At 56.1% G+C, this 22,197-nt stretch overlaps 1 protein-coding gene across 12 annotated transcripts in view; it reads left to right on the top strand.

Moving 5' to 3' along the window:
• Positions 1-22,197, top strand: part of TSNARE1 (t-SNARE domain containing 1) — a 117,970-nt gene that overhangs the window by 79,270 nt on the left and 16,503 nt on the right. For 4 of the 12 annotated variants that reach the window (XM_061438442.1, XM_061438441.1, XM_061438443.1 and 1 more), the window contains one exon: positions 1,080-2,196. The exons of 5 other annotated variants lie outside the window; for them this stretch is intronic. In XM_061438442.1, coding sequence (XP_061294426.1) covers positions 1,080-1,660 — 581 coding nt within the window. In that variant the 3' untranslated portion in view covers positions 1,661-2,196. Of the gene's footprint in view, positions 1-1,079; positions 2,197-14,292; positions 14,989-22,197 lie in introns of those variants that run through there. 3 more of the 12 variants (XM_061438448.1, XM_061438452.1, XM_061438447.1) reach the window with 2 other exon arrangements.

The following is a 22,197-nucleotide window of genomic DNA, read 5'->3' on the forward strand; positions in this document are numbered from 1 at the left end:
TGTGGAAGGAGGAGGAGGACGAGGAGGTGGTGGCGGGTGGCCACCCGTGCCTGGGATGCAGCAGGCTTGGAACCTGGCCTGCCTGTTACCAGAGGCGCGTGGGCCCGGTGCTCTGGGGTGAAGCTACCCTCCCAAGGTGGGACCCTGCCCCATAGGTGAGGTGAGGGGGCTCCGCCCAGGAGGTGGCCTACGGTGGCCACCACGCAGGAAGCCCTCCGGCTCCCGCCCGCTGCCTGAGGTGCTGGGAGGTGTCGGCAGGACAGGTATCACGGCCTCTGGCCTTCCGCGTGCAGACAGGGCTTTGAGACCCAGAGGAGAGGAGGGCTTCCCACAGTCACACGGCTCCCAGGAGGTGGAGCTGGTTTTGGAGCCCAGCGTGTAGGGGTCCAGGTCTCAGCTTCTCCTGGAGAAGTGCTGCTTTTATGTCCACTCTGCTTATCTTCCTGGTCGTCCACGTGGCGGATGGATGGCTGGACAGACAGATGAATGGAGGGTTGGGGAGATGGACAGATGGACTGAAGGGCTGGAAGGGGATTAGCACAAGCACGTGGCTGGACAGACAGAGACGTGGGTGAATGATGGCTGGGTGTGTGGGCTGGCTTATGGGTGGACGGCTGAGAGATGAAGTGGATGGACGGGAAGATGCACACGGATGGATGGGTGGATGGAATGAAGGAGGTGGGCTGATGGAGGGACGGGTGGATGCTCGACCAGCAAACGGGCAGACAGTTGAAGGGATGGATGTGTGGGTGGATATGTGTAGGTAGACAGATGGACAGACAGGACAGTGGGTAGATGATGGCCAGATTGGGTGAGCAGACAGACAGACAGACAGATGGCAACCTAGCGGTGGCACCTTGGCCTTGGAGCCGCCAGGTTGGAGTTTTTTCTCAGCATCCCTGGAGGACATCCTTTGCCCTCTGAGTCTCAGCGTCCTGTGAGGGCGCTGCTGCCGACCACGGGCCCCGAGAGAGGCCGAGATTGCTGTGTGTGCAGAGGGCCTCGTGCACTGAGGGCCCTCCCTGCACTGCCCCGGTCCTGGCTGGCGAAGGCTCACGTTTCCCGTCTCCCCCTGCTAGCTGACAAGGAAGACGAGGCCCCCGGCTGCCTGTGGTTCCCCCTGCGGATGCTGGATGGGCCAAGCCCGCCCGAAGCCGACCCTCTGGACCCCCGAGGAGCCTTCCCCGTGGCCGCCTCCTCACCCTCCCCGCCCACCTCCCCGGGCTCAGCGTCCCCGGCGGCTGCGCTTCCTGGGCCCCCCCGGCCCTCGCCGCCCACCTCGGCAGGATCCCAGCCCTCTGGGAAGGCTGCGGGGCCCGAGGCCTCGGAGCTGGAGCGGCGGCTGCTGGATGCACAGCGGCGGCAGGGCGCCCTGCTCAGCGCCTGGTCCCAGCAGCAGAGCACGCTGATGGCCCAGCAGAACCTCCTGCTGGAGCGGCTGACCGAGCAGAGCCAGCGGCTGGCCGATGGCGTCGAGGCGCTCACCCAGACCCTGGGGAGGCTGGTGGAGGCCCTCCCGGCCCGGGGTGCCTCGCCCACCAGCCCAGGCGGCTCCCCGGGGGGCGGGACCGGTTGCAGGCCGGCCAGAGCCTCGCAGGGCAGCCGTACTGGGCCAGAGGCCTTCTCAGGGATGATCCTGAAGGTGGAGGAGGAAACCTAGGGTCCGAGCCCCACGGGCCCTAGGCGGGGCCGGAGAGGACACGGGACATCGCCAGCGTGCCCCTTCTGTCCTGCCAGCGCCTGTGGACCCAGCGACCCCGGGGAGTACAGGAACGAGGTCTGCTCAGGGACGGTGTGGGGGATGGCAGAGCCCCACCCTCCCATCCGGCACGTGCACGCAGGCACAGCACCTCCAGACCACTGCCTGGTGTGCAGACCCTGGAAGTGTGCCTCAGCCGGGCACCCAGAAGACGCCCAGTGTGTGCCCCGGAGTGACTCCTGGGAGCCCCGCTGCTCTGCAGGTGTACAGACTGGGGTGGGGGCTGGGCCCCTGCGTCTGCTTGGTTTTGCCCCAAGGGACCCACGCCTGAGGGCCTGCGGTCATTGTTTATGTCTACGATGAGAGATATATGTGTGCACAAATATTCCTTGGTACTCGTCGGGGTGGGGTGCCATTTTATACCTACTGACTTTTTTTGGAAAAATATTTTTCTTATATAAATATAAAATAACAACATTAAAAAACGAAAGCAGTGACGCGGGCGATGCTGACAGAAAGTGAGGTGCAGCCGGTCTGTCCTGGTGGTGGTCTGTCCCCTGCGGTTCCCCGCAGGCAGCCCTCAGCCCTCAGCCCTCCCTGGGCTTGCGATCCGCCTCGCCTGTGACCCTAGGATGGGGCGGCCCTTCGGGGCAGCCCCAGGAGGCAGGCTCATGGCCGGCCACGTGCTTCAGTGGGGGTCGGGGCCCTTGTGGCCCTGAGGCCGGGCTCCGCTCCGACTTCCCCTTTGCCTCCTTCTCCGGACTTGTGATAACAGCCTTTTCCGGAAGTAGGACGCTGAGGTCTTGGCAGGAACCAGACAGTGAGCTGACCCCCAGGCTCCCGGGGCAGCCCGGCTCAGAAGGAGCTGAGCACAGGGTGGAACCTACACGGAAGGAGGGATGTTTCGTGGTTTCACTGTTTCCCGTGGAGCCAGCGGTGAGTCAGTAACTCTCGTCCACAAAAGCCCCCAGGTTGCTTAGTGGCCTATCCAGCACTCTGCAGCGTGGCCAGCGTCCTTCCAACCTCCTCGTCCCTGTGGTCAGACGAGACCGGGTGTTCTCCAGGGTGGCCTTTCCTGCTGCCCTGCAAAGGTTGGGTGTATCTCAGGTCTGCTCTTGGTGGATAAACTGCAGGTTAGGGGTGGTTCAGACTGTAAAGAGTCTGCCAGCCATGCGGGAGACCTGGGTTCAATCCCTGGGTCGGGAAGATCCCCTGGAGAAGGAAATGGCAGCCCACTCCAGTGCTCTAGCCTGGAAAATCCCATGGACGGAGGAGAGTGATAAGCTGTGGTCCATGGGGTCACAAAGAGTCGAACACTACTGAGAGACTTTTACTAGGAGCCCACGCGGGAAACAGATTAATGTGGAAAAAGCTGTGGTTGTAAAGGCTTTGTTGGTTTGCAGGGAGAAGCGAAATAGCCAGGCTTGTCCCCTCCCTGCAACCCCCTCACCTCACCAGTTACCCCAGCACTGAGCTGGAGGCATCTCTGAGGCCGGCCCTGAGATCCAGGTTCCTGGCAGACGGGTCTTTCTGGCTGGGGGAGGGCCCCGCAGGCCTCTGGGGGACCCTCAGAGGGAGGAAGAAGCATCACGTGAGCCCACAGGCAGCTGTCACGTAGTCTGCAGGGGGCAGGAGGGCCAGCATCGCAGAATAACAGGTTCAGGCCCGCCAGGTGCGGAGGTCTGCACCCCGGGACCTGAGCAGGTGACTGTGTTAGAAGTTGAGGCTTTTAGAAGGGATCGAGGTGAAGTGGGATCCCTGGGGTGACTTCCATCTCAGTGTGAAGAATAAATGAGGACAGAGATGCGTGCGGGGGGATGGCTGTGTGAGGACCCGGGAGGAGGCGGCCAGCCACACGCCGGGGGAGAGCCCTGTTCGCCCTCATCTCTGACCTCCCGCCTCCAGGACGGGGGTGGGTGGGGGTTGCATTTCTGTTAGAGCTGCCGAGTCTGTGTTATTTGATTTGGCAGGCAGCTGTTACTGGCCCGTGCAGACCCCGGAGGAATCAAGCAGATACCTAACGTAAGATAGTTTCTAAGGAATATTTTTAAAATGAGGTGAAGTCACAAAGATGAGTAGTAGTAACATGATCAGAAGTGACCCAGCATGTCTGGAAAGGGCCAGTGACAACTTTTAAGAACAAAGAACTCGGCGGGAAGCCTGGCAGCATCCTTGGTCACAGATGACATTTGAGGCTTAGTTGGAGAAATAGCAACACGACAGGAGACCTCAGAAGGTGGGAAGGGTGACAGAGAGATGAAAGGGTGCAGAGGACCAGAAATCCAGCCTGGGTCTGGCAGGGTCCCAGGAGAAGAAAATCGAATGAGGAAAGGTGGTGTGTGACCCCCTGACCCGCCGTCCGGCAGACGGGGGTGGGGGGCACGCACAGCACCGGGTGGCTCCACGTGCTGGGAAACCTCGGCCCCTGAGCGGGAGGCCGGCTCAGGAAGGGGGACAGAGCGACAGCCCCACCCCCACCAGCTCAGTCACAGGCTCAGCAGTGGAAGCCGTGGGGAGACTAGGCCCAGAGAGGGACTGTCACCTGGAATCAGGCCCCAGGCAAAGCCACCTCAGGACAAAGAGGACTGAAAGCGTGAGGGTCTGTTGCCAAGGGACTTTGACAAGAAGCCTCTGAAGGGCGGACTGCAGGATGGCCCCAGGAGGAAGGTGTGTGACACGGGCGGTGAGCCAGGAAGCTGGTCGATACAGGACTGATGGTGAAACCGTTTCATATCAAGCAATGGACTTGGAGTGTGCTGTCTGATTTGCGTGGGTCAATGTTTCCAAAAGACGGAACAGCAGTGGGGCAATGACAGTGTGTTGGTTGCAAAGGGTGATTACATTATTAATTTTGGTGCCCGTTAGTAGCTATATGTGGTTAAAAACTCAAGGGTTCCTTCACTGAAATTGAAAACTTACACTCTGCAAATGACTCTGTTAATAGGATAAAAAGGCAAGCTACTTACTGGGAGAAAATGTATATCACATATCTGATATAGGACTTGTATTCTGAATGTATTAAGAGCTCTCCAAATCCAGCTACAAGAAAACAAACACTTGAATTAGAAAATTTGGGCAAAAGATTTGAGCAGGTCCTTCACCAAAGAAGATACATAGATAGGAAAAAAGGAATAAGAATGCAACTAAGCAGACAAAACTCATTACTGAATAAAAAAGGGGGGAAAAGAGAAATTAAAATAATATAGAAGACGACAATAGATAAATAGAAAACCCGCGGCAAACCTTTGGTATTGAGTCCAGTAAACAGGTTAATGTGGATGGACTCAAAGAGCCCATTAAACGTCGAGACTCAACAGAGTGTAGGAAAAAACATCTCTTTGCCATTTAAAACTAATCCAGTAAAACGTAAGGACAAGAAGGTGAGAAAGTGTAGAGAAAGACGTGGCAGTCAGAGCTGGGAAGAACGTGAGGGGCTAGTCCTATCAACATCACTCATATTAAATAGGACAGCATGGCCGGTTCAGCTCTTCAGAAAGACGAAAAATCCTTCATCTCTGTACACTTAAAACGAGCTCCAAATAGATGGGTAAAGCCGGAACTGCCTGCCTGCAGAGGGAGTCCATCCTGAGAGTGGAAGGTGTCAGCATGGGCACAGAGCAGGAGTTCGTTAAGATGGTGCAGGTTTCACTGATAACCAGCAGCTGACTCACCAGACCCTCAAACAAGTAACACTCGGCAGATAACACCCAGTCTTCTCCAGGACGCCTGGATTTTGATCATGACTTAGGTCGAAGACCAAGTGTCAGCAAACTTCAAAGAATCAGTAAATGGGTGAAACACTGCAATTATTCAAAAATGCAATTAGGAAAATTCTCTCATTAGATAGCATCAGCACAAAAAGAAAAATTTCCTTGTATGTTGGGAAATATTTTAAACAGTTCTAAATAATTGGGAAGTCAAGAAGAATAAATCATTAACGGATATGTAAAAATACATAATTGAATAATAATGAAAATACTGCATGTCAAAATCTGTGGGGGTACTTCAAAGGAAATTAATAGCCTTAAATGCTTATACAACAAAAAGAGAAAGGCTGGAAATTAATGAATTAAGGTATTAAAAAGACATTAAATAAGAGTAAAGTGACTGCAGAATAAACCCTGAGAAATTAGAAAGAAGAAGATTATAGAGACAAAGCAGAATTTATTACTGACTCTCCAATACTTTGGCCACCTGATGTGAAGAGCTGATTCAGTGGACAAGACCCTGATGCTGGGAAAAATTGAGAGCAAGAGGAGAAGGGGGTGACAGAGGATGAGACAGTTGGATGGCATCACTGACTCAATGGGCATGAATCTGAGCAAACTCCAGGTGACAGTGAAGGACAGGGAAGCCTGGTGTGCTGCAGTCCACATAGTCACAAAGAGTCGGACACGACAGAGCAACTGGATGAGAACAACAAGGGCTGGCTCTTTGAAAAGACCACGAAAATGGACAAACCACTGGTAAGGTTGATCGCACATTGAAGGAACAGACATTCCAAAGTAATGAGAGAATTCTGTGAGCAGGCCTAGGCCAACAAGTTTGGAAACGGGCAAATGGACAGATTTCTAGAAAAGTACAATTTGTCGACACCAACTAAAGGGTAAAAGGATCGGTGGTCCTTGTAACCATTAAAGAAATGGAATGGGTCAGGAAGACCCCCCTCCACTGTGGAGACTGGCCTCTGATGTATGTTCTACCCAACTTTCAGAGCAGAGATCCAGTCTTGTACAAACATTCCTGGACCACAGGAAAAAGGGAAATTCCTAAATATGTAACAGTAGGTCGAATCAGAGATGGCATACATTCAGGAGAGGGACATTACGGGCCCATCTGTCTCGTGGACACAGACCATCAGAGCACAGCATGCGCTGACCATGCTGAGCCCTGTGGCCTGCCTTTTGGTGGTTTAGCAGGAAACCAGGAAACACTGGCTTTGGGGAAAATAATGTCCTCCCACCCCCACCCAGGGTGCTGCTTCTGGGGGCGGATGACGGAGGATGCTGAGCTGAGAACAGCCCCCTCGTCCCCCACCCTTGGGTGGCAGCAGACAGCAAGAATGCCCGTCCTGGCTCCTGGGTGCTCAGCGGAGGTTGGCCTTCTCCCTTCCTCCTGTCCTGCATGCTTTCCAGGTCCTCACTGCCCCTTTCCTGAAGGTCTTCACTCAGACACGTGCTCCTCAGAGAGGCATCCGCGATCCCTCTCACCCTCATAGCCACACGCCTGCACATGTGCCCTGGGAGTCCTTGTTCTCTTGGGCAGGTGACCTCCACCCGGCTGGGCTCTGGGTGCCCCGGCCCCCAGGACGGCGCTCAGCACGAGCCCATGCTTGGTCAGCACACACCGCGTGGCTCCTGCACCTCCTGCCCAGGTGTGGACGAGGCCGGGGCATCAGAGGCACCGGGAGGCAAAACGGGCGTGGTTCTGATCAGAAAGATAAGAGATGCAGAAAGAAGGAAGGTCTCCAGTGGGCCGGGCCCGGTGTCCGGTGCAGGCCTGAGGAGCGAGGGCACCTGAACTCATCCAAGTCCAGCAAAGGGCAGGACTCCGGGCAGCCTGGCCCAGGCCCGGAGCCTCCAGGGAGGACGAGGAGGGACTCCCCAGCCGGAGCCCTTCGTCCTGTCCCCAGTGACCTGAGAGCCACGAGGCCTCGCCCGGGCAGTGGGTGTGAACCCTACTGCCCTGGCCAGGCTGGGAGCCCGCCCTGGGGGAGAGGAAGCTGCCTTTTCATTTGGAGGTGAGCTGGGTAAATAAGCAGCGATGGATTTGCCAAGGCCTGAGCCCTGGGTACCGAGAACACCGGAGAACCTCATTGTGATCGCATTGCTATAGCTTCTCCCTGCCGTCTGCTGAGAAATGTAGATGTGAGTTGGGTTCCAGGCGCGGGGAGGGACAGCTGGCGGGGCCACAGGGCCGGGGGCGGGAGGGTGGCCCGCACTTGGGCTTCGGGCTGGGCCCCAGGCCGGGCCCTTTCCCACCCTGCTCTGTTTGCTCCTCCAGTCCCTCTCGAAGTGATTGCCAGCAGAGACAGAACCACAGCAAACATTTAAACCCGTCTGCTCATTACTGGGCTCGCTGCGCCTGGGTGGATGGGCAGAGGTCACAGGCAGAGGTCACGGGCATAGCACAGAGAAACTGGGGAGCCCTGCACCCCACTCTGCCCCACCTGCCCCCGTGTCCTTGGCAACTCGGAGCAGCTTCAGGTTGGGAGGGTCTGCGTTCAAGCCTGTGGCCTAGTTTCAGTGTGACTCTGTGGGCTGTCCCTACCCCCCACCGAACCCCCCCGCCCCAGCTCTCCGACAGGCGTGGGGACCAGACCTGGGTGGGGGGCACTTGGAGCCCACAGGCAGCAGGGAGCGGCTCATTTCCTGGGGCCCAAGGTGGGCAGTTGCAGCCTCGAGCTCCTGTGGGCCTCTCCCAGCGAGGCCCCCTCACCCTTTTTTGCCCCGGGAAGAAGTCTGCTCAGGGGAGGTGAGCCTGCTTTTGGGGGTGGGCTCAGCCCTGATTTGGGGCCCCCTCCCGAGTTCTTCCTGCTGCACTAATCTCACGAGTAGAGCTCCCTTTGAGTGTGGGAGTCCAGCCGGGCGCTGGCGGCCAGCCTGGCACACGCCCCCGATTTGTAGACCAGGGTCAGGGATGTCCTTGAGGCCTGAGAGGAAGTGCTACAGAGATGACTGAAATGCCAGCCCTGTGGGCCAGACCTGGATGGAGGATAAATCCCCACAGCCTCCCAAGGGGGAAGGAAGTGTCTCAGGGCGGCGCGTGCATGCTCGGTCACTCAGTCATGTCTGACTCTTTGCAACCCCATGGACTGTAGCCCGTCAGGCTCCTCTGTCCCTGGAATTCTCCAGGCAAGAATACTGGAGTGGGTTGCCATTTCCTTCTCCAGGGGATCTTCCTGATGCAGGGTTTGAGCCCATGTCTCTTTTGTCTCCTGCACTGGCAGGTGGATTCTTTACCACTGAGCCACCTGGGAAGCCCCTGAGGGGTGGTGGGACTGTCTTAAGCTAGAAGTGCCTGCCTCCTGCTTCCCTCCAACCCCGAGGGGTACCTTTGAGCCCCCAAGACGAGAAGAGTCTCAACCCCTGCTCAGATGAACCCCATGAGGCCACACGGTGAAGGCTCGTCCAGGACTCCAAGACACACAGCCAGCACCGCTCAACCCCGTAGGGGCACGGGGGTGGGCAGGCCCTCGGGTGGTGCCTGTGTGTGCGTGTGCTCAGGCATGTTGTGCTGTGCATGAAGTTTATGTGTGTTCACGTGTGTGTTGTATGTGCCTGTGCACTGGTGTGCAGAGGTGTGTGCCCCTAGCTTGCCTCCCGGACAGAGTTGGGAACCCGGAGATGGGCATGGTCCACTTCCTGGATGGGGCGCCAGGTGTGCAGAAGAGCTTCTCCGGGAGGCAGCTGGTCTGCAGGAGGCAGAAGAGAGAGCTGGACTCCGGGCAGAAGAAGAGCTGGATGCCCGGGGCCAGGCCTCCAGCCTCTGTGCTGCCCACCCCACCCCGGGAGGAGGCGGGGCGCCGGCCTGCACCTTACAGTTCCTGGCCCCTGGTCAGACAGGCCCTCTCCAGGGCAGGTCTGCAGAGAGACCAGGCCCTGTCCACAGCGCCCCTGACCCCCAGCCTCCAGGCGGCCCTTCTAACAGAGCTTCCTCCTGGGCTGACAGTCCCAAGCTGGTCATCCGAGGGCAGGGGGGCAGATGAGGGGCCAGGGGTCCCGCAGAAAGACGATGGTCTGGAGGAGGTAGGAGGCTCCCGGAGGCAGTGCCTGACGTCCGGCCCAGTCCTGGTGTTGACTGACTGGCTGGCTGTCTGGGGTGCTGGGCTCACAGAGGACTCCGGCTCATGCCAGTGGCCCCAGCGTCTCCCTTGCAGGACCTTCCTTCCCCTGCCCCTGCCTGCTGTGTCGTGGGGAGGGCCGTGGGGACCTGTGGCCCCTGGAGAGGAAGGAGGAAGGAGGCTAAGGCTGTGGTCACCCCCAGGCGGGGGCTGGGCTAGGAGTGGGGAATTGGCTCCTCCGGAGAGGTGACGAGGGGACACCGCCCCTCGGTGGGGTGACGGGGATGGCTGTGTGCGTGGGAAGGTCCCTTTCAAGGCAGAAACAATGCAGTTTTGAAGTGGTAGGGAATTTGGGCTCATTTTCAGCAGCTGTATGCAAATTGAATGCAAATGAGTCTGCCTCCCTTCCAGTACCCAGGAGAGGCCCAGGGAAATGGGGTTCTGGAGAACCAGATCAGCCCAGCATCCTGTCCGCATGCATAGCAAGAACCCCCTTCTTCAGAAGCCGGGCCGAGTAGGGGACACTGCTGCTTCTGTAATGTGAGGACGGTCCCTGGAGTCCAACAGACTGGGTTCTAGTCCCAGCTCTGCAGTGACTACCCGTGTATGACTGAGCACATCGCTGAGTCTCTCTGCTCTTTGTTTTCCTTTGCTGTAAAACACAAACTGGTAATGCTGGTTGCCTGCGGAGCACTTAACACGGTGACTTGTTCCGATGGTGGTGGTGGTGGTGGTGGTGGTGATGGTGGTGGTGGTGTGGAATATAGTATTTTGTTACAGGCACCTGAGCTGACTGACACAGTGGGAATGCTGAGGGTGATGATGGTGATGGTGATGATGGTGAAGATGAAGATGGTGATGATGATGGTGATAGTGATGGTGATGGTGGTGCTGGTGGTGATGATGGTGATGGTGAAGTTGGTGGTGGTGATGTGATAGTGGTGATGATGGTGGTGGTGGTGGTGGTGATGGTGATAATGGTGAAGTTGATGGTGGTGAGGTGATAGTGGTGATGGTGATGGTGATGGTAGTGATGGTGGTGGTGAAGATGGTGATGGTGGTGATTGGTGATGGTGGTGGTTATGGTAGTGATGATGGTGATGTGGTGGTGGTGGTTATGGTAGTGATGGTGGTGATGGTGGTGGTGGTGGTGGTGATGGTGATGGTGATAATGGTGAAGTTGATGGTGGTGATGTGATAGTGGTGATGGTGGTGGTGATGTGATGGTGGTGGTGGTGGTGATGTGGTGGTGGTGGTGGTGATGGTGATAATGGTGAAGTTGATGATGGTGGTGATGTGATAGTGGTGATGGTGGTGGTGATGGTAGTGATGGTGGTGGTGGTGATGGTGAAGATGGTGATGGTGGTGATTGGTGATGGTGGTGGTGGTGGTTATGGTAGTGATGATGGTGATGGTGGTGGTGATGTGATGGTGGTGGTGGTGGTTATGGTAGTGATGGTGGTGATGTGGTGGTGGTGGTGGTGATGGTGATAATGGTGAAGTTGATGATGGTGGTGATGTGATAGCGGTGATGATGGTGATGGTGGTGATATGTGGTGGTGGCAGTGGTGGTGATGGGGATAAGAGCAAGTCCTCCACAACAGGTCTGGGACCGAAGCTGGGAGAAGGGAGAAGAAAGTGATCTCTGTCTGTGAGATGCTTGGATTGTCTGCAGAGGCCTCCCCAAGGTGGGGTTGACATCCTAACTTGTGTCCTTACCCTCCAACCCCCGGAGGCCTCTGTCCCTAGGAGCTCTGCTCTCCACGATGCCTCCACTGCCATCTTGCCCTTCGGGGCTGCCAGTATGCCTGACTTAGGGTGGCTGTGACATTGGCCTGGGGACCTTCCTTTCCAGAGGCCCTGCTGTGCCAGGAGGGTGGTGCAGGTGGGGGTGGGGAGCACAGGGAGGACGGCGCGCACTCCTGGCCCTCTCCCCCCGCCCCCACCACAGGACACATCCTGTGCTCGGTGCAGACGGCAGCCCCAGGCCCCGCTCCTTCCTCTGCACTGCTGTGCCCCCACCCCGCTGTCATCCTGCCTCCGGGACCTGCCTCCCCAGGCCTCCAGCTCCCCGGGTGGGCACATGTGTGTCTCTACTCCCCTGGCCGACAGCACAGGCCAAGTGCAGCCTGAGTGTCAGGGACGGACCTGCCGGAGGAGCTGCTGCGCTCCCCACCGTGCAGTGAGGGTGGTCGGGGGATGGAGCTACAGCGTGCGGAGCCCCAGAGTGTGGCCAGTCCCCATCCTGCTCTCGTGATAAATAGCCACTGTTGCCCGCTTTGTGGATGTGGGGCTGAAACTCCGGAAAAGCCAGCACTTGCCCCAAATCGTGAGGCTGGTGACAGGGCGGGGTCAGAATTTGAATCCAGGTCTCTGATGCCTGGGCTTGCTCGCGCATCTCAGGATTTCTGACCGAACCAGACGAGTATCGTGCTGGAAGGACCTGGCAGTGGGAGGAACCGGGGGGTAATGGCCGCAGAGAGACAGGGTGCAAGGGTCCGGGGGGGCAGCCCCCACCCCACCCGCCATGCGCAGACAGGGCTTCAGAGTGCTCTGGCAGCCCAGGGAATAATTGTCCTGTCCATCACCTCGAGCTGCTGGAGGTGGTCCGGAGAGGGTGATGGGCTTGGTTGGGGGGAGCAGCTCCTCAGTGGAGGGAGGGGCAAGGCTGGGGCGAGGGGGAGGCCTCCAAGCCAGGCCTCAGAACACATGGGCCGCCTGGAGGCTGGCCACAGCCCCAAGGCTTGGATCCCAGAGGAATCCAGGTGGCTGGGCCCTGCCTTCCGCAAACAGATATAGATTGTTTCATTGAAAACCTCAGTGCTACCAGGCCCACGGGACCAGGCCTCAGCTCTCCTGTGCTTTCTGCTGGGAAAGAAGGGGAGAGGGAGGCAGAACTGTAGCCCCCTCAGTGAGAAGCTGGGGGAAGCTCAGTGGAATTGATTGCTGTCCCTGAAACAGGCTCAGCTCTTACTGCAGCCCCATCCCAGGCCAGCCTCAGGTCTGAAGGGGTGTGGGCTCCTTGTCTGTGTGAGGGCTCAGATGCCGTCCTCCAGGGCGGGAGGCGCAGGGCAGGGTGGAGGGGGCTTGTGTCCCAGCTCTATGCACCCCCCCTTCACTCAGCCAATCCTCACGTCTGCCGTCTGCAGGGCAGGCAGGAGGCAATGTGCCCGCTGTATAGAAGAGACAGGTGGGGTGTCGGGAATGGTTGGGGGGCACCCAGTGCAAGGAAGATCCCCGAATGGGGATGCGATGCTGGGGCCGCCCCTGGGCCTGATGTGGGGGTGATGGCGGCAGTGGTGACAGTGAGTGACGGGGGTGCCTGCAGGGCTGTCTGGTCCTGACCAGCTCCTCCCGGGAAAGGAACGGAGCTTAGAACTGGCCCAGCCTAAGTTCTGGCTGCGTTAATTACTTGCTGTGTGACTTTGACGAGGCCTCGTACAATCTCTGAGCTGTTCTTGTCTGGAGGAATCCCCTTGCCCAGGAAAACTGCCAGTAACTCCTGTCGGGAACCCAGCACAGCCAGGCCTTCTTGCAGCGAGCATTGTCTCCACCAGCACCATCGTGGGGGTGGAGGGCAGGACCCCAGCCTCAGACTGTCTGTGAGGAGAGAAGAGGCCCAGAGAGGCTCAGAGCCTTGGCCTGGGTCACTCAGCCAGTCGCGGGCCCAGCCCGGATGGAAACCCTGGTGCCTGAGTCCTGGCCATACACCTCCACCTGCTGCCAATGCATTATTAATCCGGCCCTCCTTGGAAGACAAGCAGCGTGTCTGTTTACCTCTTGACAGCAGAGATGGTGAACAACAAAATTAAACCAAACAAACCGCCCAGACATCAAACAAGCTCTCCCTCCGAGCGCATGCTCTGCAGATGGAAGGATGGGCGTGGGGCGTGGCTGCTGGGACTGAGGACGTGGTCTCTCTGGCGAATCATGGGCCTGCCTGTCTCCAGGGTGGGAGCGCTCCGGCCTAACCAATGCTTTCAGCAGGCAGGGGCGCCAGGCAGCCTGCCCAGAGTGGGTAGGTGTCCTGATTGGCAGCAGCTGCTGGCCGGCTGTCCTGGACGCATGGGGCGGAGAGGGGTGTGAGCAGGACCCGCGGTCCCCATGCTCTGCCCACAGCCTCCTGTTCTTCCCAAACAGTGAGGCCCAGCTCTCCTTCTTGACTGTGGCTTTTGGGGGGTTGTCTTCTTCTCAGTCCCAGCTGGTGGGAACCATGAGCCCCGAGAAGCCCCAAGTGGGCACTGTCGGATGAGTCCAGGAGGTCTGGGTTCAGAATCTGACTGAGGTGAGGGTGGGTGAGAAGTCTGATGGGTCTGACCCCATCCCTGGCCCTCTGTGTGTGCCCATGTCTTGGTGTCCCCAGCCTGTGAATGGGCCGCAGCAGTGTCAGGCGAGAGCGTCAGCACCATGGACAGAGGCAGGGTGGCTGGACTCCGGGTCACCCTCTACAGGCTCAGACCCCAGGCCAGGGGGCAGTGTCTCACATTCGTCAGGCTGCGGGGCCCTGGGAGGGAGAGGACGGTCACTAAGCACTGTCCCTCCCCTTAAGATGCTCCACCTGTTTCCCCGGTGTGCCGCCCTGAGGCCCCAGGGTCAGAGCTTTGTGCACACAGAAGCAGCAGGGGTGGCAGTTAGGCTAACCCCTGCCTGCACCACAAGCGCCCAGTGGCCCACCCGACCTCACACATCGGGGAGGTCCTGGGCGCACCGACTCCGTGTTCCCCACTTCCCTCCCCGCTACCCCCGCCCCGGTTCTTCACCGTGGCTTCAGGAACATCTGATGACAGCTCATTAGTAATGCTGTCAACAGGGTTGATGAAAAGCCTCAGAAGAGGAACCCAAAGCGAGGGGACGGCTCTGATCCTGGATTGTTAAGCCGTCCCGGTGCTGTCACCGCAAGCAAGGCTTCTGCTGCGCGGACGGCCAGCGGCGTTGACGGCTGCTTCCCTTTCCGCTGGTCCAGCCTGCACTGCCGTCTGCCGGGAAAGGGGTCTGGGGCTCCACCTTGGTGCCCCCACACCGGAAGCATCGGCACCTGGAGGATTTCAGCTTGCTCTTGCCCTGGGGAGGGAGCCTCGCCCTGGCATGGTGTCAGCTGTGCAGAGCTCAGCTGTTCCCCAGGTTTGCATCTTCCTCAGAACGCTGTCACCGCTGGCAGGAGAAGAGATGTGAAAACCAGAGAGGAGTGTGCAGCTGTGAGCCTGAGGGTTCCGGGTGGGGTTGGTCAACTCAGGGCCTGCCCGAGTTACAGACCAGCACACACTCCTCACCGAGCTGCCAGCCTCGGCACCAGCTGGCCTGTGCCGTCCGCTTTGGAGAAGAGGGTGAGAGGCTGGAGAGGCCTCAAGGGCCACCGAGGGTCATGTGGCTGGCTAGCGCAGGATTTCCAACCCCTTTGTGAAACGGGGCTCGTCCCGTCCCCTCTGTGTCAGTGAGCACAGGCTGTTTGGCTGCGTTAATAAATGAGCCCAGGGCTGAGTTTGGCTCTTGCTTGTGTTGCAAACCCGTAGCGGGATGGACATGCCTTTGCTCTTGTGTTTGACTCTGGAATCCAGACCGGTGGGCGGCCTCCCCTTGCCAGGCTCACGGCAGATGAGAGCAGTGGAAGAATTGAACAGAAGCTTTGAGGGTCTGCTTGGGAGCAGCAAGTGACCCTTGGCCATGCTGCACCCACTGGGCCCTTCATAGGCCAGAGCGGGGCTGGCGGGGCTGCAGTGGGTGGTCCTTCAGGGAGGGAGGGAGAAGCCCAGGAGAACAGCTGTGCATTTTTGAGCAGTGGTCCAAATCTCCCCCTGCTCAGAATCACACCTCTACACCCAGCAAGCCGCCTCACCCCAACTTCCATTCCCCTCCTCTCGTGGCCTCCGGCCAGGCCTGCCCTCCCTAGGGGTCTGGGGACTGACCACCCTGCTCCATTCCCTGGACTTGGGGATTTGTCACCACAGACACACACTAACCTCAGTGACCCTCCCCCCACCCCCCCACCTCCCCGGCCTCCACCCGGGTTTGAACCTTCTCCCTTCTCACCCCTGGACCCGCTCTCCCTTCTCACCCCTGGACCCGCTCTCCCTTCTCACCCCCTGGACCTGCTCCTCTCTCACCCCCTGGACCTGCTCTCCCTTGTCACCCACTGGACCCGCTCTCCCTTGTCACCCCTGGACCCGCTCTCCCTTGTCACCCCTGGACCCGCTCTCCCTTGTCACCCCCTGGACCTGCTCCTCTCTCACCCCCTGGACCTGCTCTCCCTTCTCACCCCTGGCCTGCTCCCTTCTCACCCCCTGGACCTCTCTCCCTGGCAGCTGGGTCCACCCCCAAGGGAGGATGTTGCCTGGTCTGGGCCCCTGGTCCCCGGGGTTTGGGGCACATCCAGGGGGCCCCCCAGGCCCTCCTTGTACTTCTCTGCCTGGGAGCATCCAGCCCTCCTGCATCCCTATATCTTCGCCCCCCAAAGCCTCCCCTGACCCCGACAGGTCTCAGCGCACCTGGGGGAGGGCCTGAGTGCTGTGATGGCTACAGCTAGCTGGCTGCAGAGCCCTCGCCAGTCCCCACACTGTCATCGTTATGGCCTTTTTCTAATACAGTGTTTGATACTCGTACAAATTGTACACCTCACATACTTAATGATGTAAAGTGTGACGGTACGGTGGGTTTTCACCAGCCCCCTCAGCAGGCCACTGAGATGGCCCCTGTGCCCAGGGGGCAGCTCGGGCCCTCCCCAGCTCCCCCGCTGCCCCCGAACTGCTCTGTGTGGATTGTCCAGTTGCGCTTGCTTTTTATCTCCATAAAAATCAAGCCAGACTCTCCTTCCTTCCCCAGGACTGGCTGCCTTTCTGATCCAGCCTCATTTCCAGGACCCGCCGTGTGCTTGTGCGTGGCTCTGGTCCACACATCTCACTGGTCCCATGTGACACAGTGTGAGTGTTGTCAGAGTCCGCGTGACCACTCTCCTCGGGACGGAAAGGTGCTCCCCTCGAGGGTGCGCTTGGTGGGGAAGGCTTTTTCTGGGTCACGGCGCAGGAGCAGGGCCGCTGGGTCACAGGCACGTGGACGGCTCAGCTTGACCAGATGGGTGTTGACCACCGCACTCCCCCCAGCGCCGTGTGGGCTCTGCCCGCAGTGTTGGATACCGTCGGCTTCTCTAATCTCGGCCAGTCTGGTGGGAGTGAGATCGTGTGTAACTGTGGTCCTCATTTGCATTTTCTTGATTACTAACGCAGTTGGAATTTTTGTATGTTTATATTTGTGTTTCCTTTGCTGTGAAGTCTGTTCATGCCTTTTGCCCATTTAAACACTTGGAGTGTTTGTTTTTGCTCCTCGGTGATTTGCGGAATGTACACACACGTGTGCGCGCTCCAACCTGGGCGACGCTGCCCTGTGCGCCTGGCCCCGCCGCCAACATCACCACTCTCCCCGCCTCGCGGAGTCTCCTGAGGACTCCGGGGGTCCGTGCCCACTCCTGGGTCCCCCACACCCCGCGTCCGGGAGGGGTTCTTCGTTGTTTTTTTTCCCGCAGACCTCCAGCTGCCTCTTACGTTCCAGCTCCGGGGTTCAGTTGCCTTCACCACGTCTGAACACCCCTCCTCGTGTCTCGGCCCTGCTCCCAGTGCGGCGCTGGCTCCGCCTCTGCGCCCAGTCCCGTGCAGGCTCTGCGTGGTCCCTTCTGGTCCTGCCGAGCCTCTTCCCACATCACGGCCTCCCTTTGCTCATATCTCCGCTTTTGTGCTGAGCGACTCTCCCTGGCAGGTGGACCCACCCTTATTATTTCTAGCTCTCTCCTCGGTCTCCCTGGCCCTGTGCACTCCTGTGTATGTTTTGGAATTTCGTCAGTTTCCGTAAACAACCCAGTCAGCAATCTTTATTGGAATTGCATTGCACCTGTGGCTCCAGTTGTTAGGAACTGATATCCTCAAGGTATGGGGACTTCCTGTCTGTGAATACAGTGTATCTAAAAAAGGAGAAGTCGCTCAGTCGTGTCCGGCTCTTTGCTACCCCGTGGACTGAAGCCCACCAGGCTCGTCCGTCCATGGGATGCTCCAGGCAGGAATACTGGAGTGGGTTGCCATTTCCTTCTTCAGGGGATCTTCCTGACCTAGGGATCGAACCCAGGTCTCCCACATTGCAGGCAGATGCTTTAACCTATGAGCCACCAGGGAAGCCCACAGTGTATCTATTTATGTCTTTTAAAGTGTTTTAAAATACATTTAAACAATGACTGTCTCCATATATATAAGTATCATATCTTTTAAGAGGTATATACCTAAACATATTTGTTTGTTTGCTTCTATAAATGGTACATGTACCAGCATGTTGCTGGTATGTAGAAATGTGTGTGATTTTTGTGAATTGAGTCTATGTTCAGCCAGATGTTAATGTCTAATTATTTCTCATACTTTGCCTAAGGATTCTGTTAGGTTTCCTTTGAAGATAATCCTGTTATTATCGATAATAACAGCTTTATTTCTTCCATCCTGATGCCTTTTAATTTCTCTTTCCTGATCGCTGTGTAGGCAGGGAGCCCTGGTGAGTCCTGACTTAGAAGGAGGGAAAATGGGCTTCCTTGTTTGGTTCCTAATTTTAAAAAGGAATGCTTCCAACCTTAGCCTGTGAAGAATGTTAATTTTAGATTTATTGTACTCTTTGTCAGATGAAGGATATTTGCTAAGGGCTCGACAAGAGCTTTTTTAGAAAAAGTAAGGGCTGGGTGTCCAATTACATCGTGTATATATTTATCTGTTAAGATGATTATTTGTTTTTCTTTTGCTCTGTTAACTTGGTGCGTGTCGCTCTTCTTGCGTTCTCAGCGGAGTGAGTGATCCCAGCAACTGACGGTGATGTGGGCTCGCTCTCGCTGCTGGTCTGTTTGGGACTGTTGCTCCTGCGTGGCCTCTGCATGCCCCTGCCCGTGATGATCTTGTCCCGTTTTAGTGGCACGTCTGTGTCTGCTTCATATGAAGCTTAGGGGTGTGTTCTTGCCCTGTCTCCTCTGTTCTCTGGGTTCTCAGAGTGCTCACAGACCACTCAGGTTCTTTCTTATTCTCGACGCTTTTGGTAAGCCACCTGTTTTGAGAGTCTGTCCACTGGTCTCGGTTTTTCGGCATGGAGGCTCCAGGTGCTGATGACCTTGTTAATTACTGCACGGTGTCCGGTCCATCTGCGGTCTGTAGCTCTCTCATTCCTGCCTTACTGGTCCAGTTCCTTTCTGCCCTGATCGCTCTTTCCGGACTCTGGTCCTTTGTTCTCTCTTGTGCTATTCCATCTCCTGGTTCTCTTTCTCTGCGTGTGCGGCTGCTCTTCCTCCCAGCGTCTACAGCCTGGTGCTCAGCCCACGGGTTGCAGCCCTTCTCTTGTTTTCTGACATCAGCATTTTGAGTCTACAACCCCCCTTAAAGGGCCATGGTTACTGTGGCTCCACGTAATGGTATATCACATATCCATTATCATTCAATTTAAAATAGTTTATGTATTATGATTTTTTTCTCTGACCCATGAGTTATTTAGAAATGAATGGTAGGATTTCTAAATCCATGGGGATTTTAAATTTGCTCTTTTCTGTTATCTTCTAATAGTCGCATTTTGTTTAGAGGATTTCTTTTATGTGAAATTTGTTAAGACTTTCTTTATGGCCTAGAGCTTTCCAGTTCTGCAAATATTGCATGTGTATGAGAGATGAATGTGCATTCTTTAAATACACAGACATGGAAAATTCTATTAGTGTCCAATAAACCAAGCTAGGTAATTCAGATAGTTTGTGGTCTGCCTGACATCAGGAATTGAGAGAAATCTGTTGAAATCTTATACCACATTGCTAGATTTGGAAATTTCTCCCTGTAGCTCTATAAGTGTTTGCTTTATATATTCTATGGCTCTTTTTTTTCTGGGTTGCATACGAGTTTAGGGTGAGTGTATCATCTTGGTAAATTGAAACTCAGCGTTACGAAGTGACCTTTCCTATCCCACATGATGCCTTTTATCTCAAAACCCATTTTGTCTGCTCTCAATGGGTCTATTTCTGCTTTCTTTTGATTAATGCTCTCACAATATATTTTCCTATTCTTTTATGCTTTTGATATGTCGCTCGTAAACGACATTGAGCTGGATTTGAAAATCCATAGTGACAGTCTAGCTCTTGTCCTGACTGAGCTTCAGCCACAGCTGATGTATTAGCTCTCATTTCTCTCATCTTACTTTTTGATTTCCACTAATCTTTATTTTTGAAAACTGCTTTTTTAGTTCTAAGTTGTAAACTTTTTATTTTGATAGAGATTTCGTATTTACATGAATGTTGCAGAGCTAGGACTCAGAGTTCCTGCATCTCTTTAAGCCATGCTCCCCAGTCTTTGGCACTTCTTTGTCCTGAGAATCACTTACACCACAATGTTGCTCCGTAATACCTCAGCGTGGAATTACTGAAGGCCAGGACGTGCTTCTGGATAGCCATCAAACCAGTAAATCAACACTCATCAGATGTGACTGTCGAATCATTGACTCCGTTCAGGTGTCAGCGATGGTTCCAATAATGTTCTTAACCTCCAGGTTCTAACCCAGTTTCATTTGTTGGGTTTAGTCGCATCTCTTTAATCCATGGAGTGTTTAGAAATTAGTTCCTTTTTTTTTTCTTGCAGTTTATTTCCATCTTTCATTTGTTTGCCTTGCGATCTGGCTGCAAAGTCTAAAGGCAGACATGACTGCTGCCCCTTCCTGATGGGCACACGGAGGTGCTGGATGTGTGAGCTCAGGCCCCTGCCTTGGACCCCCGACATCCTCAGTTCTTTTTTTCACAGACTCCCCGGTGGGATGCCCTGATTTTTGCAGCTGGTGTGAGTGAGGATCCACTGTGTCATGTACTGGACACCAGTGGCTCTTTTTATCTCAGATCTTCTGGGCTCTTTCTCCTTCCTGAAGTCAGTTTTTGGGACCAGTCTTGGTGATCATGTAGACAGTTTCTTTTTTTTTTTTTAGCCACAAGACATATGGGATCTTAGTTCCCAGACCAGGGATCAAAGTGGTGTCCCCTGCATTGGAAGTGCAGAGTCCTAACTGCTGGACCCCCAGGGAAGTTCCACGTGGACGGGTTCTGTTTGTCTTTGTTTCTGCGTTGCCCAAGTCTTCACACAGGGTGTTGCTGTCAGGAGTTCCGTCCAGTGCCAGCTGGCTCCATTTGGCTACCAAGGCATTTCCTGACTGTCCTCCTGCCTTCTTCTTATTTTTGGGGATCTGTTTTTTTTTTTCCCCCTGGCCAATTGAAGAGCTTGTCTTTGTATTTAGAATTTATGGTTTTCCCAAGGTATGTCCAGATGTGGACTTTTCCCCTTCTGCTTTATGGCTGTTGGGTCAGTGGACGCCTGTGTGGACCCGTCCTGGGAGACCGCGGCCGTCACCCCTTACGTAGACCTGTCCCCGTGCTCCCTGCAGGCCCGTCGTCAGCGGGGCCTGGCTTAGAGGCCTCCTGCCGTCTCTGTAGCTTGGACCATCTCCTTCCTGCTTTCCAGTCTGCTTGCCCCCTGGGGTGACGGCTGGTTCACTCAGATGCGTCTCTCTGGTTTAGGCTGGATCACGTCTTCTGCTGAACTTGTCAGCTAAGTTTTTCACTTCAAAAACCGTGTTTCTTTCCAGAAGTTCATTTCTTTTCCAGATCTTCTGTTCGTTCTCAATAGTCCCTGGTTGCCTCTCAATGACCGTATCCTTCATTCTTTAGACATTTACCCGTGCGTTGCCCTGGGTTTTTACAGTCTCGGTGGTCTAATCTGTTTCCTGACGCTGCTGCCTCCTCGTTTGATGATGTTTGATGCCGAGTCCATGGCTTGGCTGAGTTGGAGTTGGGGGTTTCTCATCCAGAGAGCGTTGAATTCTGCTTGCCCGCCGCCACGGCCCTACTGCATCATCCGTAACCACGTCGGTGGGGTCTGGCCTCCCTCCCTGCAGGAGATGGGGACCGAGCCGACTGCTGGACGTCTCAGCCCCGCTTACTTGATTCTCCTGCCCAGTTCTACGGGGTCGCTCTCTGAAGCAGAGAGTTCCTGGGAGACCAGCCCTCCTCGGATGACTCAATGACTGCTCCTTCCCGGGTGCTGCTGGGGGAGGGAGCCCAGCTCACCAGTTCTGATGTGGGGGGTGGTGTGCAGGCATGGTGTGGGGCTCCATCCCTGGAGGTACTGGACCCGGTCTTCAGGTCAGGACGTGAGTCAGCTGGAGGGTGGACGCGGACAGTTCAGGCCCTAGTGGACAGGCCCATGTCCCGTGCAGGACCCTGCCTGGTGTGGGGACCCCAGCCTCTGCCAGAGCAGCAGACAAGCCGGGAGCTCTCAGCCACCCTTGGGTTCCATCCTCAGGACAAGTGCCCCTGAGCCCCCGTCCTGAGACACAGAGTCCCCGAGTCAAAAGTCACAGTTGTGGAATTTCCCCCCAGCCGAATGTTTCAATAATTACAGCATCTGTAATCCATTTAGAAAACACGGTGTTTGTGATGCTCACACTTAAGAAACAATCCGTTCCATACCCATCCATCCAAATGGCTCCGATTTTGAATAATTCTTTTGAAATGGAGTCTAAATATATACAAAATAGATGTTTCTGAAATGTCATGTATTCTGAATACATTTGCATGAGAAGCGGCTTCTGAGTAAGAGAGTGGGAGCCTGATGGCTTCTGAGGAGGGGATGCCGGGCCGTGGGTCAGACGGGAGGGGCAGGTGGCGAGGGCTGGAGACCGAGGACAC

The sequence above is a fragment of the Bos javanicus genome, chromosome 14 (genome assembly GCF_032452875.1).
Source record: "Bos javanicus breed banteng chromosome 14, ARS-OSU_banteng_1.0, whole genome shotgun sequence".
In the NCBI taxonomy this organism is placed as follows: Eukaryota; Metazoa; Chordata; class Mammalia; order Artiodactyla; family Bovidae; genus Bos; species Bos javanicus.